The sequence below is a fragment of the Abramis brama genome (assembly GCF_963993115.1).
Source record: "Abramis brama genome assembly, chromosome: 19".
In the NCBI taxonomy this organism is placed as follows: Eukaryota; Metazoa; Chordata; class Actinopteri; order Cypriniformes; family Leuciscidae; genus Abramis; species Abramis brama.
Genome location: NC_139981.1, coordinates 32,266,866 through 32,288,292, shown reverse-complemented (window position 1 = coordinate 32,288,292; position 21,427 = coordinate 32,266,866). Strand labels below are relative to the sequence as shown.

The 21,427-nt window shown below is 37.7% G+C and overlaps 1 protein-coding gene across 1 annotated transcript in view; it reads right to left on the bottom strand.

Moving 5' to 3' along the window:
- Positions 1 to 21,427, bottom strand: part of dst (dystonin) — a 201,468-nt gene that overhangs the window by 97,833 nt on the left and 82,208 nt on the right. Inside the window, exons 12-33 of the mRNA XM_084093588.1 lie at positions 20,943 to 21,049; positions 18,044 to 18,163; positions 16,657 to 16,752; positions 16,444 to 16,571; positions 12,817 to 12,910; positions 11,577 to 11,731; positions 10,203 to 10,608; positions 8,819 to 8,947; positions 8,540 to 8,617; positions 8,294 to 8,455; positions 7,569 to 7,673; positions 6,462 to 6,557; positions 6,260 to 6,385; positions 5,975 to 6,127; positions 4,846 to 5,000; positions 3,810 to 3,936; positions 3,535 to 3,718; positions 2,181 to 2,338; positions 1,897 to 2,075; positions 790 to 928; positions 501 to 694; positions 70 to 232 (exon numbers count right to left, since the gene is read on the bottom strand). Of these exons, the coding sequence (XP_083949714.1) occupies positions 70 to 232; positions 501 to 694; positions 790 to 928; positions 1,897 to 2,075; positions 2,181 to 2,338; positions 3,535 to 3,718; positions 3,810 to 3,936; positions 4,846 to 5,000; positions 5,975 to 6,127; positions 6,260 to 6,385; positions 6,462 to 6,557; positions 7,569 to 7,673; positions 8,294 to 8,455; positions 8,540 to 8,617; positions 8,819 to 8,947; positions 10,203 to 10,608; positions 11,577 to 11,731; positions 12,817 to 12,910; positions 16,444 to 16,571; positions 16,657 to 16,752; positions 18,044 to 18,163; positions 20,943 to 21,049 (3,254 nt within the window). The remainder of the gene's footprint in view (positions 1 to 69; positions 233 to 500; positions 695 to 789; positions 929 to 1,896; positions 2,076 to 2,180; positions 2,339 to 3,534; positions 3,719 to 3,809; positions 3,937 to 4,845; positions 5,001 to 5,974; positions 6,128 to 6,259; positions 6,386 to 6,461; positions 6,558 to 7,568; positions 7,674 to 8,293; positions 8,456 to 8,539; positions 8,618 to 8,818; positions 8,948 to 10,202; positions 10,609 to 11,576; positions 11,732 to 12,816; positions 12,911 to 16,443; positions 16,572 to 16,656; positions 16,753 to 18,043; positions 18,164 to 20,942; positions 21,050 to 21,427) is intronic.

Genomic DNA, 21,427 nt, shown 5'->3' with positions numbered 1-21,427 from the left:
TTAGGATTTGATGCTAGTAAACTAGATGAAGATATACAGTTTACCTAAGAGATTTTTTTTTCTTCATACTTTCTGCTGGTTAAGGAACTCGGCCAATGCCTTGCTGTCCTCAGGTTGATTCTCTTGGGCCTTGAGTTGCTTGGCTTCCATTTCTTTGCTCCATTCATCCAGGCTGTTGTATGCGTCTTTGTAATACTTAAGAGATTTGCTGATGCCTTCCAGGTCTCGGAGCCTGAATACAAAGAAACACAAATACATCATCCATAATGAACAAGATAAATTGTGCACTATAAAAATAAATGTACATGCATTAAGCTACATGCATTCCTCTAGCTCATATGGTAGATCATGATGCTAGCAACGTCAACGTAATGGTTTGATTCCAGATAAAGTGTATACCCTAAATGCAATGCGTCACTTTGGATAAAAGTGTCTGCCAAATGCATAAATGTATATGTAATAAATAAATGAAAAGCACACTAATCCCTAAACTTAATGACCTGTTTTCAATCTGAGAGTGGATGTTTTGCCATCGTTCTTTGAGCTGGTCGGCCTTCTCCTTGTGCCAATCCAAATCAAAGTCTCTCTCGTTGTGCGTTTTGAACATACGCTCGCTGACCACTCGTGCCTTTTGCAGCTCGTCTTCCAAGTCATGGAATACCTCGCGTCTTTCATCGATTTCAGACCTCCATTGCTAAAAATCACGATCAAAAGTGTTAAGTCAAAGACGTTCCATGATTAAACCATTATCGAGACAGCATTTTCAAAGATACAGTGAGAGTTTATTACCTTGAGAGTGCTCACAACACCATCGATAGATTTGATATTAGCATTGATTGTATCCTCCTCACACAACTTGGCTTCATAAAGTTTGACCAGAGCTTCGGCACTCTGGCTGTGTTTCACCACCAAGCTCACTGTCTTCAGCCTGAGTGTAAAAGATAATTAAGTCAAACAAGTAAGATAGAAATTATAAAGCAGCCCTTTCTAGCTGATTACAGGGTTCATATTATGCTTTTTTCCATGTTCATCTTTCTTAGTGTGTAATGTTGCTGTTTGAGCTTGAAAAAGGTTTCCAAAGGTTTCCCTCCAGCGGGAGTTATTCTCTATATCAGTGTCACTATTTTTGAACTCCCTGAAGTTCAAACCATTGTAGCCTTGAGTTTCTTCCGGGAACGAACACGTCACAATATTCCTCATTTAAATAATTCATATGCAGAATAAAGGGGCGGGGCCTGGTTGAGTTAGTTAGTAGTGTGTTAAACTGGCGGTTATGGTAAGGGGCGGGACATTTCCCAAACACACTCGAAGCGCTCGACCAACCAATCCAGCCGACCAATCAGAGCGCAGTGTGCTTTTCAGAAGGAGGGGCTTCATAGAGACAGGAACTAAACTGAGCGTTACTGACAGACTGGGAAGAGAGGAGCTGCAACAATGGAGAATATGGGGAAAATAAGGTGTTTTTTGAACATTCAAGCATAAAACCTATTCTAATGGAGCCCAAAAACAAAATCAAGACTCAAGAAAATGAGCATATTAGGTATTTGTTGCTAGAGATTACTAGAATCTCAGCATGTAATCCTTGTTTGGGATACGTAGCAAATTAATTTCAAGCATTGAGCTTTTTTACTCTTTTTGGAAGGATCTTGTATCTTGGAATCATGTCAAATGTGGACTGAAAAATGTGCAAGATCCTTTTCTATCTTTTTGAAGAAAGCAAATAGAGCAAACAGAGACCAGAGATTGTGGGGAAGTGTCACAAGCCAGATTAAAACAATGCTTGCATGAGCACCTCGGCTCAATGTGCTGAAGCACATCTTCTAACCACTAGGTCACATCAGTAATACTCATCTTTACTCTAAACACATCTCATTTGAGGACTGAGTAAAGACTCACTTCTCCAGGTAGATGCAGCACATGGAGTAGACCTGGTTGGTGCTCTGGGTGAGGATGCTGAGCTCAGAGGAAAGCGTGGGGACGGATGGAGAGGCGGATGCTTGCCTGAGGAAAACTTCACACTTCTCTCTCAGGGTCTCCAGGTCTTCCTTCAACCTATCCAGCTCTACCTTCTTTTTCTGGAATGAGTGAGAAGGAGAGGCCAGATGTATTACAGAAATTGTTTTTGTTTCAGCATCCATATTTTACACTGGACATCCAACAAACAAAGCTGAAGATCAAACCTCCTGTTCGGTGATGCGCAGAAGACACTCCTGCAGGTCATCTCTGTCTAGCGGAGTACGGATTTTCCTGATCAGCTGTTCCTCATGACCCTCCACACGCATGCGGAAGTTACGCACCTCAGTTATGAAGAGGTTGTACACAGACTCCTCGTGTTCTTCTGTTGACCACCAGAGGGCAATGCATTACATCAGTGAGACATCATGTCCATTCAATAATTGATAGATTGTTTGCCTGTTTCGGTTTCTTTGAGAAAATGCATTGAAAACGTAGCTAGTGACAACACATCTAAGCAGAATTGATCTAACACTTGTGTATGTGCATGTAAATCTTGCAGACAATTCATATTTCAGGACTTCATTAGACTACAGGCAGCAGATATAGTGAACTTATGAAACGTCTCAACAAGAGCAACAAAAACAGAAATATTTAAAGTGCACTCAGTAATTACATAATGGTTTTAGATGCATTACAAATGATCAATCCTGTAGTTCAACTGTCTGTTGAAATTTAAATGCATACCCACAAACACTTGCTCTCTAATTTCTAATGTTGATGAGGAGATCTGTGCATGGATAACACATCATTCCTTATAGTATTAACATTCTACTTAATAGGCTCAGGAGAACACGTGCTTAATGTCTGGTGGCACCAGTCACTGCTAATTCAAACGTATAGTTCAACTATTCTCTAGTCTAGGCACCCCCGCATTTCATTACTATCAGTCCCTGTTGCCCTGGTTTTTGATATGGCCACTGTCTGAAAATGCATGACTTCTGGTCCCTTTGTTGCACAGTCAAACCAAAATGTATTCAGACACCTTCAACATTTCTCACATTATCACAGTTTATTCGCTATAGTTTAGAAAATGGTAATAAAATATGACAAGAACTCAGAGTTATCAAATCAGTTGATGTTTCACTGGTTTTGTCCGTCCTTCTGTTAGACTGTCTCACACATGAATTATGTTGAATATCTGTCAGCTGTTAAATTTAACTACACAATTAGATAATACCAGTTTAGCTCAACCAATCACCAAGCAATGCTTCATTTTGTTCAGTCTGTGTGTAAAAAGAGCATTAGCAATTAAAGAAAAAACACTTCAGCAAAACATGATCAGCTCAAAGTGTCTGAATCATTTTTGGTCCAAAATTTTTATACATTTAACTGGTAGTCACTGTATGAAATTTTGTTAGGTATAATATGTCACAGTTTACTTTATTTTGCTCTCCTCACTTACATAAATGAACTAAAGTGTCCTGCACACACTAGTAAAAAAATATCACAAATGATAACTGGTGTCTAAATAACTTTTGGTTTGACTGTATATGGGCGTGTGTGTGTACAGTAACTTGCCTCTCTCTGCAGATTTGAGGAGTTCCTCATAATACTCCTTACAAGCCAGAACCTCCTTTTCCAGCTGGGCACAATCAGCCACGGTGAAAACATCGGATTCATCACTGTCCCTCAAGAAGTCCTCGAAGTGGGACGTCAGGCTGCCCAGCACCTGCTCGTGATCACCTGGCAAGAGGGTCTTGATCTAGGGAGGAAAATTAACATCGAACTATAAGTTCACTAGGTAAAAAAACATAACTGTGGTCTCAAGGCTCATGCAAACAGAAGGTTTGTACCGAGGCAACAGTGCTCTTGCGGATGGCACGGATGTCAGTCATCAGATAGTGCCAGGACACGACGCTCTTCATGTTAACGTGGGAGTGATGCCACAGAGCCAGAACATTCTGATACAGCTGCTCAATCCTGGTGGAGTGAGAGAAACAGAACCAAGTATAATATTTAATATTAAATGTGAGCATTGAATGGGAATGATAAAAGGACAAATATAATAGGCTTTTGCACCAGTTAGTTCTAGAAGCCACCAGGGTGTTTCCCTGAAAACTAATGGTTCCATTAGGAACATTTTCCTGGTTGCATTTGCACCACCAGTAGGAACACAGCTTTTTAAAAATGGCGGGTGCTGGTGTTTCGCGAGCGTTCGGCCAATCAGCGAACACTAACGTCACGGATAGTTCCTATAGTGCTGGTTTAGACCGACTCTAAAGTAGAAGCTAAATTAGTTCCTTCAAAAGGAGTTCCTAGAAGTAAAATAATTCCTAGTTCCAGGAACTTCCGCCAATTTTTTAGAAACTATGAAAAGGTTCCTCCAGTGCGAAAGCCCCTAAAGAGACCTCCTTTGTTTAAACAATTACTGTATTGTATCATATTTAAACATAAATTGGTACGCGTCACTCTAAAGTTTGCATGAAATTCACCCTCTGTTTTCTAATGCATGTTATACGTCTCATTGTTAACAATTAATCCGTGCATATGGTTCATATTAAAAAAATGACCTCGTAATGTTTAATCAAAATGTCATAATTGGATCTTCCAGTATAAACGTCAGACAGGATTCTCCAATCACTGAGTGCGTTTAATCTCCGCCCTTGCTAGCTCACGCTCATCTGCATACGCTTTTGAGAGCCACGCCCACATCTGCATCCACCAATCAACAACCAATGCATAAAACCAAGACGTCACCCTTTTTTTTCTTTTTCGATAATCTGTTATACTCGTAAGCAAGTCACAATACAGAAGACAAGATCTGTCACTACTTCCATCTCCCAAACTAAATAAAAAATAAAATAAAATGAACTCCCAGAATGTCCTCACCTGCTGGACATTTCAACGGCCTCCTTGTTGGGTGGAGGAACACTAAAGCAGACCGAAGGGACCATGGCCTCATTTCCAGATGGACTGATCACCTTCCACTTCGCCCTGTGAGAATTACTCACTAGAACACATTCATCTTCTTTGCCGATGGTGATCTGAGGAGAGACGGGTCACGAAGTGTTTTATAGCAGACACTGCTGTTACAGTTCTTCAAATTGCTTGGACACTAAAAGTGGAACTTGAGGCTCACTCAGTGAAACCATCTACATCTACAAACCTCTACATTATCACTCAAAACTAACAGTCAAGTAAAGTCAAGTTTATTTATATAGCGCTTTTCACAATACAGATTGTATCAAAGCAGCTTCACAGTATTAAATTAAAATAATACATCAATGTTTGTTTCTAGTGGAAAACGTCCACGTTTGGTAATGCTGATCAATAGTATTGTTGATTGATTAATTAAATGAAATATCCCAAATATCCCCAACAGCTCTTGTGTTTCAGTTAGAAAACACTGCCATTTAAATGCCACTATCATTTCCCGATTACCTTCACCCAATGATCATGTGTGAAAACACAGACATAAATTGATGACTTAGAAATCAAAACTCAGTGTTTTGAGAAAGAAAGAAATTATTTGTACCCCCTTGAATTTCTGTATATAGTGTAAATATATACAGTATATATGTATATATATATACATATTACATACACACAGACACACACACACACACAAAGCGCTTTAGAAATAAAGTTGACTTTCTGACTTGGCTTGTATGCATATTCAGTATATGCATACAAGATACAATATAGATTGTTTCGATTTTGTTTCCACACACTAAACAAGCAAAAGACATGAGATACGTTTGCAGTTTGGTATCTGTGTGACTGATCATTTGATGTTTGTGTAGAGACTACGCAAAAACACCATTTAGAAGAGTTCAAATAGTTTTGAATGAAGTGTTTGCTTTTGCAAGAGATTTCTGATGTTTTGCCTGTTTTGTGTGTATTTTGTGGTTTTGTGTGTAGAGTTTCAAGAAATGAAGCCATATTTTCAGAAATTGTGTGTAAGCAATTTGAATAAAACTGTAATATGGGCATTAGAAGTTGTGTCGCGGTGACGTACCTCTATCTGGCGGTAGTCACAGATGGCTTTGACGGGGATGGAGGATCTGATGGGATTCTCCGGGTTGCGAGCCTTGAGCTGAACGACGGCCTTGGCCCGACCCACTAGCCCACCCACAGTGCCGCTGTACTTCAGAAGCTGCTCTTTCTCCTCCTGTGAAGAACAAACATCGATCCGGCCTCAGACATGCACATACATCTAAACATTAATGGACAGGGAGGAGAATCTGAAGAAATGTAACTCTCCAAATAATTGCATGAATTTATTGTGTGTAAGCGAACTAACCATGGACTCCTGAATTAGATCCTCGAGCCGGTGTAAACTGCTGCTTCGGTCACAGCTGTACTTTCTGTGGATGGCATCTTGGAGGCTCTTAAGGTAATCCAACGACTCTTTGGCATCGCTGAAAAACTATAAGGAGAGTAACTGTCATGAACTGTCACATGTCATGAACATGTGTTATGCTAAAACTAGCAGTGCAACTCACGTCGAAGTAGACAGCGTTGTCTTTGAGATGTGTCTCCACACAGTGACAGAGCTGCAGTATCCAGCTCCACTGAGTCTGCATCGCTGCTCTGTACGCCTGGTTCACAGATGGACACAGTTAGGGGGAGCGGCTATGCATTTTATTATTTTATTTCATTTCATTTCTTTATGCAGTGGTAAAATAAAAAACAAAATGTTAACAAAGTGTTTCCATACAGTTAATTTTATTTATTTGTTTGTTTGTTTGTTTGTTTATTTCATTTCATTTCATTTTGGAATGGTAAAAAAAAAAAAAAAGTAATAAAATGTTTCCAGTCAGTTAGAGAGAAAATATGTATTTATTTTTTCTTTTATTTAATAATAAAAATTCTTTTTTAATTTAATAATAAAAATTCTTTTTTAATTTAATTTAATTTAATTTAATTTAATTTAATTTAATTTAATTTAATTTAATTTAATTTAATTTAATTTAATTTAATTTAATTTAATTTAATTTAATTTAATTTGGGATAGTAAAATTAAAGTAAAATAAATAAAAAACACAATTTACCAATTTACCACAAAAATACCTTTTTTTTTTGTAATGGTAAAATTAAAAATAAAATAGTAATAAAATGTTACCCTACAGTTAGAGGGAATGTCTATGTTTTAATCAGTTTAATTAGTTTTATTTGTAGTTTATTTTATTATTTTATTTTATATTACGCTCATAAAAAACTTTCTTTTACGGAACAGAAGTTTTCACAGAATGTTCAATGCTCTTTTTCATACAATGAACTTGAATGGAGACGGAAGCTGCCAAAACTCCAAAAAGACAAAACAAAAGCACCATGAGAATATCATAGAGGTGGTCCATGTGACTGCTGCTCTATATTCTCATACGGCCCATGATGATGCCAAATGTAAATATGTGGAGAGCAGAAGGGAGCAGTTTGCAGTTTGCCTAAACATGACTACTCTCATCATATAACCGTCCCACTCCCTTTCATTACATGGAAAAGAACAGCGTGAGCATTCTGCTAAACTCCTCCATTTCAGTTCCACTTAAGAAAACAAAGTCCTGATGTGCTTTAGGAGGAGTTCAGATGGAAAATTAGTTTCAAATGACCTCGATGGTCAATCTGGCAGGATGGTTCTCCAGCAAGAGGCTCTCCGCCTTCTCCTGCACTGACTTGATCACCCCTTCCTTGTCATCCAGTTCTCTCATGAGATCCTGTGGAAACACACACATATGAAGACGTTCCTGACACTCTTTTCCAAGAACCAGCATTTTAACATGCAACGGCAAAACTCCTGTGATTAACACCAAATCTTGATCATGACGGAAGTTTACAGTGCCGCCACATCCGAGAGCTTTACAGCTTCAAGAAGAGGACGTGTTAAAGTCAGTTTCTAGTGCAGCTCTTGTGGATTCATATAATTATGGGCGGATTATCATATTGCTAGAATGAAGCATCGAAGCAAAATGGTATTTTTCATAGCTAATCCAACTAAATGTTTGGGTTTAAAAGTCAAAAGTCTGACCCCATACTGCCAACAAAATGATATAAAGATATGATAAATATTGCATTTATGCGCCTTCAGACTGAGCACAACATTCAGTTGATTAATTCTTGAAATTTTGGCAGTTGTATTTTGTTTTATTATGTGTATGTTAGGTCTTTTTCTCGCTGCTTTTTGTTACTATTGACTGTTGTCTTGTTCTGTTTTATTATTATTGGCTATAATCTATAGACTGCTTTTAACTGTACAGCCCTTGTAGTGGAAAGGGCTCTATAAATAAACTAGACTTGAGACTTGAGACTTGAGTTGATGTGGGTTGGATGGACTTACTGCATGATAATCCCTCTTCCTGGAAACGTTACTGTTTCGTTCACTCCAGTCGAAAGCCACTTCCTCTTCCTCCTTCTCGTTGAGCCAGATGAGCTCCTGAGTGGCCCGGGACACGAAGTCATGCAGGCTCTCCAGGTGTTTCTGCCTCTCACTCGAGCATTTCTGCAAACACAGAAGCACAAGAAGCTCAGACGCACAGCTCTGACGGACGGTGGGAACTCAAGGCAGATCTTCAAGTTGATTTACCAGAAGCCTCCTGTACTGGCTTTCTAACTTGTTGAGCTTCTCAGAGTAACTCTGCTTGAACGGCTGGGTCATCTGACTCTGTGGGGGTGACACGGGAAGTTCATTTTTTTAAGACAATTATTTGCAGGTATATACTGTATATATATATATACATAAGATGTTAAGTAATACTTAAAAATACCAAAAAAAATTACAATTTTCCACAGAAAGTCATTTGGCTTTGGAACAATATGAGGGCGAGTTAAATATATATTTTTTAAATGTAATGATTTGCCTTACCTCACTCATTTTGGCTTCTTTAATGCTCATCTGGAAGTCTTCGATGGCTTTGTGGAAATCTTTATGATTCCCTAAATTTGATTCAACACTCGGTAGATCCGATCCCCATTCCGCTTGATCCAGCTGAACCTTTCAGGGACAAAAAAACATCAGTTAATAACCTCACCGCACATACGTTTGTCTTGCAGTAAAAATATAAACATAATTACACAGTTCTGCTTCTCAAGCAAATTATTGTGTTTTTTTTAAACACAATAAGGGCCAGATTTACTAAACAGGGCAAATTAGTGTGAGACCGAAATCCCATAAAAGCATTGATGGGAATGTAAAGTTCAGTATTTTGAATAACATTTATTTTTCTTACTCTATTGGCAAATAGATTCCTCACTTTAAGAACAAACCTCTGAAAATGTTGCAAGATATATTCTCTGAGAAAAAAATTACCTTAATAATTCTGTAAAACCATCACTCAAATCATCATGCTTGGTATTTTTAATGCTTTAAAACAGTGTACCTGTCTAACAAAATTGACAAATGGACAAAAATACTGATTAAAGGCCCGTTCACACCAAGAACGATGACTATATTAAAGTCCCCCTGTGGTGAAAGTCCAGCTTTTAATGTTGTTTATGTGTCTATGTGGTGTTTTTAATGTGCTTTAAGACAAACCATGTGTAAATTCATAAGTCGACTCCATTGCTGAGTATTTCCTCCTTAAAACTGCAGTGAACCAAAGACAGTCTCAAAAACACGCTTTGAAATCGCTGGTGTTTCTGACGTCACAAACTACCTTGTAACCAATCAGATCAACGTGTGATCGTCAACCAGTGGATCTCTGAGCTGAGTGAGTGAGTGGAGGCGGGGCTCATTTGCATATTCATAGAACCACGCATACTAAATGAGGAAAGGGTGTCGAGTTACATTCAAGATATTTTAAGACATGAAAAAAAATTCAAGAAAAAAAAACGTTATGTAATTTTGGTGATCAAAGATTTAAGGGATAAAAGTATTGACTACAGGGGGACTTTAAAGATAACTTTAATGATAAGTATATTAGCGTCCACACCAGCAGACTATATTGTTCTGTCTATAATAAGCACAAGCTGCAGTTTTGTCCTCAGCCGCTTTAAATGCTCAAGATCTTTAAAAGCAGGGTGGATTCTGATTGGCTGCCAATGTTTTTATCATTCATCAGCTGGAAATAAATCGTTCAGAAAGTGATTCCATGATATTGTTTCCCTGTGGCATTATTGTTACAGTTGTGTTGTGGACTCTTTTATATCTAGAAAGATTTTTAGAATTATATCGTTATCGTTCTTGGTGTGAACGGGCCTTGAAAATGATTATTTCGCAGTGCACTAACATAAGGAAATCTTAAACACACCTGCATTTCCTCAACCCAGTTAAGCAGATCCTGCACGAACTTCAAATTAACCTCATCCTCGGTCAAGTTAGGATCCAGGAATGAGGATTTGAGCATGGGCTTGCGGATCTGCATGTGTTTGAGCTGCTGAAGGACCCCGGGCTCCACCCCTCCTCCTCCTCCACCGGTACTGAGGTACGCCTGGACCGAGGCGGGCTGCATGCTGGGGCTCATGGATGGGGTCATTGCAGGGCCCGTACTGACCAGGCCTCCGGCGCTGAGGCTTTGGGAAAAGCTGGAGTTCAAACTCTGCGTGATGCCGGAGATCATCATCTTGGTCTGTTCTGAGGTCAGTGTGTGTCCTTTGCTGTAGACGGTGGAGCACTCGCTTCTCAAAGCCAACAGCTCGTCACGCAGCTTAGATACCCTGAGGGACCACAGAGAGCGGCACAGTTTCCATGAACACATCACACCCACATTAACGTCATTACACTGGTTGCCGGTCCGCTATAGAGTAGATTTTAAAGTCCTTTTAATGCTCTATAAATCTGTAAATGGTCGAAACATGACTCGGGGAGGTCTCTGAGATCCTCAAATCAGGGACTATTAGTGGTTCCAAGGACAAAATTAAACTCAGAGGTGACCGGGCATTTGCAGTAGCTGAGCCAAACTTGTGGAAAGGTCTGCCGGTTAGTATTAGCACTGCGAGCACTGTGGGAAATTTAAAATCAAAACTGAACACTTATTTATATAGTGGCATGTTATCCGTTTATTGTCTGTTATTTGTTTTTATTGTGTTTATGTTTATGTTATGTACAGCACATTGGTCTACAGTTGTTGTTTTAAATAGTGCTTTATAAATAAAGTGACACTGACATTGTTTCTATTGCTCATTTTGAGGATTATCTTTAATAATCAAGTGTAGCGTCAGTTACATATAGGAATACGACGCCTATCACCGTATTAAGCGTATATAAGCTCCTTCAGTATTATCAGCAGATATCGCGTTTCTCAGGAGCGAATTACCCTCCTCTCTCCCCAGCCCCTCCTCTCTCCCCAGCTCCTCCTCCCTCCCCAGCTCCTCCTCCCTCCCCAGCTCCTCCTCTCTTCAGTCAGGATTTGGTATTCTTATTCCCCTTGAATCAGACTAAATTCTCGAATTATGTTGCACATTAAAATCTTGAATTAATGATATCTGCAATACATTCATGTTGGTTCTGTTCTGTTTACCCTGATGGGGGTTATTGCTCTTATTCATGCTAGACTGCATGGATGCGCAGGGAGTTCTCGCCCAGAACAGAACCATACCGCCAATCCTAACCGTATGCTAACTGTCAATCATATTTGACGATAGTGGTCCTAACAGAAATGAAGTCGATCGATTCACTTTCTGACCTTTGAACGAGCTGATCAGCCAAGTAGAATTTGCCGTCGAGTAGAAGCTGAATGTCCACCACCTGCTGCCTCAGTAGATTCTCACACTCCAGAAGATAGCCCGCGATCTCGGCTTCATTCTGGAACTGGATCCCTGATTCCAAACGCTTCGCATCCTGGAGGAGATATTCGTTTCCTTTCAGATTTACAGTGTAAGAAAATCATAAACCACATACCTTTGCTGCTGCAAAATTTCCAATAATTATAAAAAAAAATGTAAATAATGATTTTAAAATGTATATTTGTATATATTTATATCTTTTTAAGAAACATTTATGATTATTATTATCAATGTTGAAAACAGTTTTTGCTGCTTAACACTTTTTGTGGAAATGATAACTTTCAAACGTTTGTGGATAAATTAATACTTTTATTCATCAAGGATACATTCAATTGATCAAAAGTGACAGTGAAGACATTTATAATGCTACAAAAGATTTCTATTTAATAAATGTTTTAATAAATGCAAATAAATGCAGTTCATTGAACTTTCTATTCATCAAAGAATCCTAAAGATGTATCATGGTTTCCACAAAAATATGAAGCAGCACAACTGTTTTCAACACTGATATTAATCAGAAATGTTTTAAATCAGCATATTAGAATGATTTCTGAAGGATCATGTGACACTGAAGACTGGAGTAATGATGCTGAAAATTCAGCTTTGATCACAGGAATAAATTACACTTTACTATATATTCACATAGAAAACGGCTATTTTTATTTGTAATAATATTTCACAATATTACTATTTGTATTGTATTTTTGATTAAATGAATGCAGCCTTGGTGAGCAGAAGAGACTCCATTAATGTACATTAAAATGTCTCCAAACTTTTAACAGGTTCTGTATATTATATATTATAGTTGTTTAAAATGATATTGCCCAGCCCTGTTGTGCATCAGAGATTAGCTTTATTTTACACATAGATATGACTGTCACACCTGTGCAATCAAAAAACATACCATCTAAACATACAAAAAATGATCTAAATATCCTTAAATAATAAATATAAATTTACTTAGTGAAAGTAAAATTAACATATTAAGATTAATTTTTTCTTACTCCACTGGTCTAATTACAGGTATTTGATAATTAATGGCAATCAAGACTTACATTTATGCATTAAGCAAATCCCCAGCGACTAACGAAAGACAAAGAAAAACAATTTGTCAATATTCATAACAACGTCTGAACTCACCGACTGAAGAGCCGTCCTTGCGAGCGCTAACTTGTCCTCTCCGGCTATGCAGTCTCGCTGGACTCTGTTTGCAATCTGCTGGAGCATCTCAAGCCTATGAACAGAAGACAGAGACAGTCAGACGGCAGGTTTTGCACTGAGTGCTCTCTCCCTGAAGCGTGTGTCTCGCTCACCTGGGTCCATACACACAGCTGTTATTGAGGTAAAGCGGGGTGCTGGACAGAGGCTCGTGTGCTCCCGACAGCAGGTTTTCAGCAGAGCCCAGGCTGGTTAAAGTGCTGTCACTCACTGATGAGGTGCTACTGCCGTACACCAGGTTACAGTGCATCATAACAGGCTAACTATGTGTCTGTCCGGCCCAGAGAATGGCGTTTCCCACCCCACCTGCCATCTAAAGCCCTTCTGACAGCGCACGCTTCCAGTCACTGCTACTTATAGGCTCCCAGCGCTGGCAGAAGAGCCAGCCCACACGAACACCAGCCCCGGGTCAAACCCTGAGCGTTCCTGATCCCGCACAGGTTCAGACTGTGAGAGACGTGGGTGTGCCACACTAGACACCACACGCCTTCAGTCCTTTCAACCATTTAACCATTTATGGCTGTTGTTATATAATCACGTATAAATACAACACTAAATAGAGTGATTTCCAACACCATGTTTTCACATAAATATTATGAGTAATACAGCTGTGAATTACACAGTGTGACAGTCATATCTGTGCATTCAACAAAACTAATCTCTGATGCACAACAGGGCTGGGCAATATAATAAAAAAACAAATCTAGAGTTTATAATATACAGTAGCTGTCAAATGTTTGGCAACAACTTTTACAACTTCTCGTCTGCTCACCAAGGCTACGTTTATTTAATCCAAAAAAAATTATACTGTGAAATATTATTACAGTTTGAAATAAGTGTTTTCTATGTGAATATATTTTAATATGTAATTTATTCTTGTGATTAAAGCTGAATTTTCTGCATCATTACTCCAGTCTTCAGTGTCACATGATCCTTCAGAAATCATTCTGATATGATGATTTGATGCTCAAGAAGCATTCATCATTATTATTATTATTATTATCAATGTTGAAAACATTTTTTGCTGTTTAAATATACCATTTAAACATTTGTGGTAAGATTAAAAAAGGGAGAGAAATTAATACTTTTATTCATCAAGGATGCATTAAATTGATCAAAAGTGACAGTAAAGACATTTATAATGTTACAGAAGATTTGTATTTAATAAACGCTTTAATAAATGTAATAAATGGTTTTCATTTAAATTTCTGTGTGGGAAAAAATGTATCACGGTTTCCACAAAAATCTGATGTTTTCAACATTGATAATAATAATGAATGTTTTTTGATCATCAAATCATATATTAGAATGATTTCTGAAGGATCATGTGACACTGAAGACTGGAGTAATGATGTTAAAAATTCAGCTTTGATCACAGGAATAAATTACACTAAATTAGCTTTTTTAATTTGTAATAATATTTTACAATATTACTGTTTTTATTGTGTTTTTGATCAAATAAATGAAGCCTTAGTGAGCAGAAGCATTAAAAGAACAATAAAAACAAATAATCTCAGTATATTCTCAGTATATTCTTTGACAATTTACATAAGAATGGGTTTATGAATGAGTGACACAGAAAATCATTCTGCTGATGTTTTATGAATATGACAGAGACACAGATGGTCCCGCCCCAAACTCCTCTATTGGTTGCTATGTCAAGCTGGTTATGATGCTCAAACAAACAGAGCGAAGCTTTGACAGCACCGCTGTGTTTACACTTTCAGCAGACAGACTAATATACGGACTACAATATATGAAGAATGCCATCATAAGCATTCGATGGCAGTTACTTGGCTGCACTGCTGGGCCCAGCAGATCTGAAATCTGACATCTTTGCTCATGGCAGCTTTTAAAAATGTCCATATAAGTCAAAGTATCTACCAGCAAAGTATCTACCAGCAAAGTATCTACCAGCAAAGTATCTACCAACTGTGACATGCACATGCCCAACCTTGATCCCTTGACTTAAATGTGTCACTTTGCATTATGTTGAGATATTTTAGTGCACATTTTTAAGTGATGACACACTTTTAATCAAAACACTTTGCAACTGAATAAAAAAAAAAACATTGCAAAATCGGTAAAAGCATGCATCGAGAGCGTATATTGACCGCAAAGAGCACCCTTCTGAAATCCACAAGTGCACATGAAAGCTGTGTCCCAATTCAGAGGATGCATCCTTCGAAGGTCGGACTGAGCGTTGTAAAATGTGTTGGTCTAGCCTATAGGTTGACGAGCCGTTGACGAGCGGCGGTAACATATGTACTGGACTTTTTTGAAAGTTATATTAAACTGTCTGAAAACAGGGATCACAACCTGTTTAAATATGTTCACCTTGGTCCAATTCTGTACATAATTAAGAGTATAAACTATATAAAATCATATCTTAGTAAGAGACGAGTCAACATTTGAGCCGCTTTAAAGTTTTTACATTTGAATCATTAGATATTAGAGTTAGTTGAAACACAATACTTGCATTTAAAAGAGAAAATTTCTCTCAAATAAAATCCTGTCATCATCGGCACGCAAGGACTTCTAGGGTACAGTAGGCACGGAAGGATGCATCTGTTGTATCCTTTATTTCACGGGAAACAAAGGACGCATTTGAAGGAGCCTTTGAATTGGGACAGCCTTCATCACGCCGATGGAGAATCGGCCTTCGAAGGACGCAGCCTCTGAATTGGGACACAGCTTTGCCATTTGGAACAGGGCCAATTATATGAAAGCTGTGGAAACGTGGAAAATGAAGTATACCCAGGCCTAAAAGTCTTGAGGAAACTTAACAGCCAAATAAAAAGCTGATTCAAAATCATTGACTGATTGTTTAACATGTTGCTTAAAATTATAGCAAAAATAATCTGTATCGCCCATATAAAAATAGAACATATAGGGCCAGATTTACTAACATCTTTCTCCAGTGCAAAGCCTCTTTTGGCATTAAAAAACTACTGTCAGGATTTACTAAAGACACGCAGGGCTAAATTAGCGCTGAAAAGGCGTGGACAGGGTTATTTTTGCGGCTGAACTCATTGCATATGCATTTGTAGGAGTTTCCCTTTCAGACGCAATATTTATGGGAGGAGATCGAGTATTTAAATGATTCCTGCAAGGTGATTTACTACGGTTTGCGCTCGTCAATGTACTGATGTTTACGCCATTATTCACCGCCCCCAAAAAAGCACGTCTTAAACCAGATGCAACCTGGTAGATTGAGTTGGTCATTATGGAAATGATCTGACTGCGTTTGTTCTTTAATTTGCGTGTCGTCAGTAAATCACGCGCAGAACTTTCCACTCCCATCGGCGTGGTTTTGTAATTGCGCTAATTTGCCCTGTTTAGTAAATCTGCCCCTTAAGATATTGAAATATCACTTTGAAAAGAAAGGAGTCACAAATCACAAAAGAGACCCTTATAAATGAATAAACAGTACAACACCTTTCTAAAAATGTTCTTAAAAAGTGAATTCCTCAGTGGAATGCATGTCATCCACGCCCATATTCCTTCATTAAGAAATAGCGATGGAGAGATAGCATGTGTACATCATACCTGTCCACTTCAGGCCTCAGGCTCTTCTCTCTCTCCAGCATGGCCACGATCAGCTTGCCCCATTCCTTCTCCACGTCATTGGGATGGAAACCTTGAGGGAGCTGGATGCGACCGAACTCCATCCACACCTACAGCCCAACACACAGCAGAGCTCGAGACACCCCTACATCAGTCAACGACTGCAAATCTACACGAAATATGAACGATACAAACCTCTAGCATTTTGTAGAGATGCTTGATTTTGGCCTTTTCATTCTCTTTCGGTGGTATTTCGTTCTCTTTAAACTGTTGATACTGAGTATAAAGTGCCTGTGAAGGTAAAAACGGTTAGTTGAGACGAAACGAAGCGGTGTGATTTCAGAAGAAAAGACAGTGAGTGATAGCACTGCAGAACACCTGAACTCTAGGAGAAAGATGGAGCTGCTCCTCCAGTCTTTAATAGTTTTTTAACACGAGTGGGACGCTACCTATGTGCCGTGTAAATCCTCTGAGCGAGTGCAGGTAATTGCCTCAGGCTCCATTACACTAAGCGATGTTTAATGTTAAGCGAGTATCAGAGAGTCTTAGCAGCTGCTGATCTCTGAAAATACATGTCAGCAAATGTCTGATATATCTGACAAATGATTACTTCAAATATATCTGCAATTTCATAAATCAAAATGTAATATCAGCCTAGGAATGGTTTACCACAAAACTGTCCCTCAAGACTCTCCAAACCTCTATATTTCTCGTTTCCAAATAATAATGATAAAAAAAGAAATGGGACATTATATTTTGCATAAAGTAAAGCAGGTTTGTTATAAGGACGAATATGATTCTTTTTTGCATCATGGCATTATTTTCATGGTAAACATCATGAAAAAGAACTAGTCATTCAGATATTGAAGCTCATTTTTTAGGGAAAAAAAAAATCATGCTTTGGTAATCAGTAATTATGAGATGAAAAATCAGATTATGCCATACTGAGATAAAAATGTAAAGTATGACATTAAAAGTCAAAATGTTGACACACTACATCATAATTATGAAATAGAAATGTGGAAATTATGACATATTAAGTCTTATTATGACATACCAGGTCAAAATTCTTATAAAAAAAGTTGGCTATGACACAAAAAGTCAAAATTATGAGAAAGTACAAATTATGACACTGAGTCATAATTAAGACATACTAAGTAAAATTTTGACGTGTCATAATTACGAGATAAAGTCGACATTATGACCTGCTGTGTCATAAATATTACATAAAAAGTGGAAATGATATGTGAATGATATGAAATGATATAAGAAGTCATATTTGAGGCATACTACATTATAATTATAAGACATTATGACATGCTAAGTTATAATTGTCACCAGGGTTGTATGTAAATGTAATCCGTTACAAATATATTTACTCCTTAAAAAAGTAACACAATATGAAAAGTCAAGACTTTCTATATCATTATTTAAATTTTTATGGCATAAATATGATGTGCAAAAGCATGACTTTCTTCTTCTGTGGTGGAAATGGGCTTCCATATTCAGGAAACCCACAGAGTAGTCAGTTTTGAAAATATTAAAAAATTTAAAAGCATAATAGAATGGTGAGGCGTCTCACCTTAAGTTCCACAGGATTGCTGGGGAAATTTCTGTCTGCCATAACAGTCACGTTGTGTTTGATCCACTGGCTGAGGTACATCACCATGTTCTGGTATTCCACCCATTTAATGTCCACATCCTGTTTCAGGAACAACATCGACCATCTTAGTCTATATCTCACTGTAATTCCATGAAATATGAACACAGCCATACTTCCAACACTATGAGGTTATAGTGTGTGTCACTTCTTGGCTTTCTAAAGACATATCCATCATATTGTATTTATTTGCTCATTTGTGTAAGAATGGCAAGCATGTTGGACTCGAGGTTAATGAGACTTAAATGGTAACCAGCATACTGGTTCTCTTCCTCAGACAGCATTATCCAATGTTCTGGGAATGACTCCAAAGAATCAACAGATTCCTTAAAAGCTTCCAACTTAGTTCAATTCCATGCATAACAAGCCTCCAAGAAACATGGAATGCTTATGTAATTAAAAAAATGTAGACAAAGTTTATTTGCAAATACCAAGACAAATTCACCAGCCCACCCAGCTGGACAACTTTCTATAGTATGTCAGGTCGCTTCTCTTATCCTTGAGATGTTTCTGCACTATCAGCCTGAGTATCCTCAGAGAAGAGTCGAGGCTGAAATGAACTATTTATGAGTTTCAATCACAGACACGATATGCTTTATAGTGCCGTCAGCACGCAGACTGCTCACATTTAACTTGCTCTGAACACAGAAGATCCATTTCAGGCAATTTGCATTAGTAGTGCTTTCAATTCAAACACACCCTTCCGAAAAAGAAGTGTGCTAAATTGTATTGATTGTGCACTTCAAATATTAAAAATATATTTTAAAAACTGTACTTGCAGTTAATACCAATGAAATAAAAGGCCACTTAAGTGCACTTAAAAAGTACACTTTCATGACTCTGTCTTAACACACTCAACAACACTTTCATGACTCTGTCTTAACACACTTAACTACACTTTAAAAAGTGCACTTTACTATCAAAGTTTTACTTTGAAGTGTATTTTAAAGCACTGTTTTAATAATCTTTTGTCATGCTATAAAGATGTGTTGACAAACATGTAACATACTTGATTATAATTATAATTAAACTGTAGTGTGTTATTCAATATTAAATTTAAAGTGAATATATTTTAAATGTACTAAATTGCAACTTCATTACAAATGTGTATTCGCAAATATTTGTCAATACATTCAGCAGTATTTATGAAATTACATATAAAGTTGTTCTTAAGTCCTACTTAAGTGGGTTTAAAATTAGGGATGCAACAATACCATTTTTTCAGAATCGATCCGATCCGATACCAAAAATTCTGAGTATCGGCCGATACCGATCCGTACCGATACCAGCGCAGTTTTTTTTTTATCAAGTAGAATTTCTATAACTCTTGTGTTGAACTGATAATAAGAACTGAAAAAAAGAAAAACAACAACAAAAAATATATGATCATAATCTGACATAAATGCTATTATAAACTAGGTTAGTGGATAATTCAGCAGTAAAATTCAGTCTAGAGAAATCACGAGTGCACAATAATTGTATAAAATCTGAACGTTTTGTGAAAAAAAATGTTTAGTGGGGAACAAATTAGAGACAATAAGTGTAACACTAAATCTGGTAAAACTTTACACATTGCTCTTTGTATTGTTGTAAAATACATTCATGAAAAACAAGATAAAAATCTAAAATAGCAATTATTTTATATATAGCCTACTATAAAATTGAGACATTTTTTAAATGTATAGCACAGCTGTTTAATGAGGTAGCAGCATATGATAGATAGGACAGAACAAGAACGGCTATTAATAATCTTTCATTGCGTCCCTGTATTATGATATGAAAGGCTCCAATACAGTGCGGCACACAGCGCTTATGCGCATCCCGAGCGCAGAATGATGCGCTTGAAGCAACACGAGTCACAGCGCGCAGCGCGTCGAGTCCGCATTGAGAAGTTTAAAGCACAAAGAAAATACATATTGATGCGTAGTGTATTATACAGTATCTATCTATGCAATATTCTATTCAGCATTTTCTTTTAAAAGTTTTAAATTTCAGTTACTGTGCGTGTGAAGAACAAATAGTGCTCTGACTTTACTCCAGTGTTGTGATCTAACAGACACCCGGTAGAAAGTAACATGATTAAGGTACAGCAATAAAGTCCAGCAAGATAAAGTTGTTTGATGCGAAACCATAGACCTTTATCTACAGATCAAGTAACATGATTAAGGTACAGCAATAAAGTCCAGCAAGATAAAGTTGTTTGATGCGAAACCATAGACCTTTATCTACAGATCAAGTATAATAATAGTTGAATCATCTTGGAGAGAGTTTCATCGTGTTAACTGTCGTAACCGAACACGACGCGCTGTTTGAATGCTGAATGAAGAATGATTGACAGCCGCAGCTGAGGGAAACGTTTACGTGATCTTGAATTTAACGACTTAAATATTAATTTATATCTCACATCACATTATACTATATAATGGCTTCAGAACACTTATAATATTGTGCACGAAAACTTATGGTGCTTTATAATGTTTTTGTGCCTTTTGTGGGGCTTAACAATAACACAGAATAGTATACGCACAATATCGGATTTGGATCGGCCTTGTCTGACCCATACCCGATCCGGCAAAAATGGCAGTATCGGAGCCGATACCGATACTGAGTATCGGATCGGTGCATCCCTATTTAAAATCACTCTAAAGTTCAGCTAATTGCATTTAATATACATTTAAACCATAATGTACTTTTAATTAACATGCAGCTAAGAGCCTGAAAACATTATATTTAGTATATTCTTTTATTTCCGTAATAAGTATGCTAAAGAGCACTATTTTTCACAAGGGTAGTTATGTTATAAATATGTGATTGTACTTACATTTGCACTGATGCCCTCCATACCTTCCGGTACTTTCGGAAAGACATCGTATAATGTTGAAACATAAGTAATGACCGACTTCTCATCCGGAGATGACACGTCAACATCTGCTCGAAAGGGGAAACATTTGCTTAGTTAGAATGCTACTTTATAAACCATTAAACAGGTTTGCAACAAATGCTTGTAACCTTTCCTTTCAGACAAAACAGTTTCCAGTTTCTATTAAGTGTTGAATTCGATGTTTATTCTGCTGAAGGCCATTGGGCATCGAATGCTATTCTTAGATCCCAGTGTTGTTTTACAAATGACCATGAAACGCAGTGAGACTGCAGGGTGAGATATCTGGCATTCAGAGCTCAGATGCATCGCTCTGGAGACTCACAGTTGCGCTGCATCAGACAAACATCTCACAGCTGAACCGATGATGGCTCGCTTCAGTAATGTGGTAGAGTTGTGTTAACTAGCAGCTCATTCTCACTCCAGGG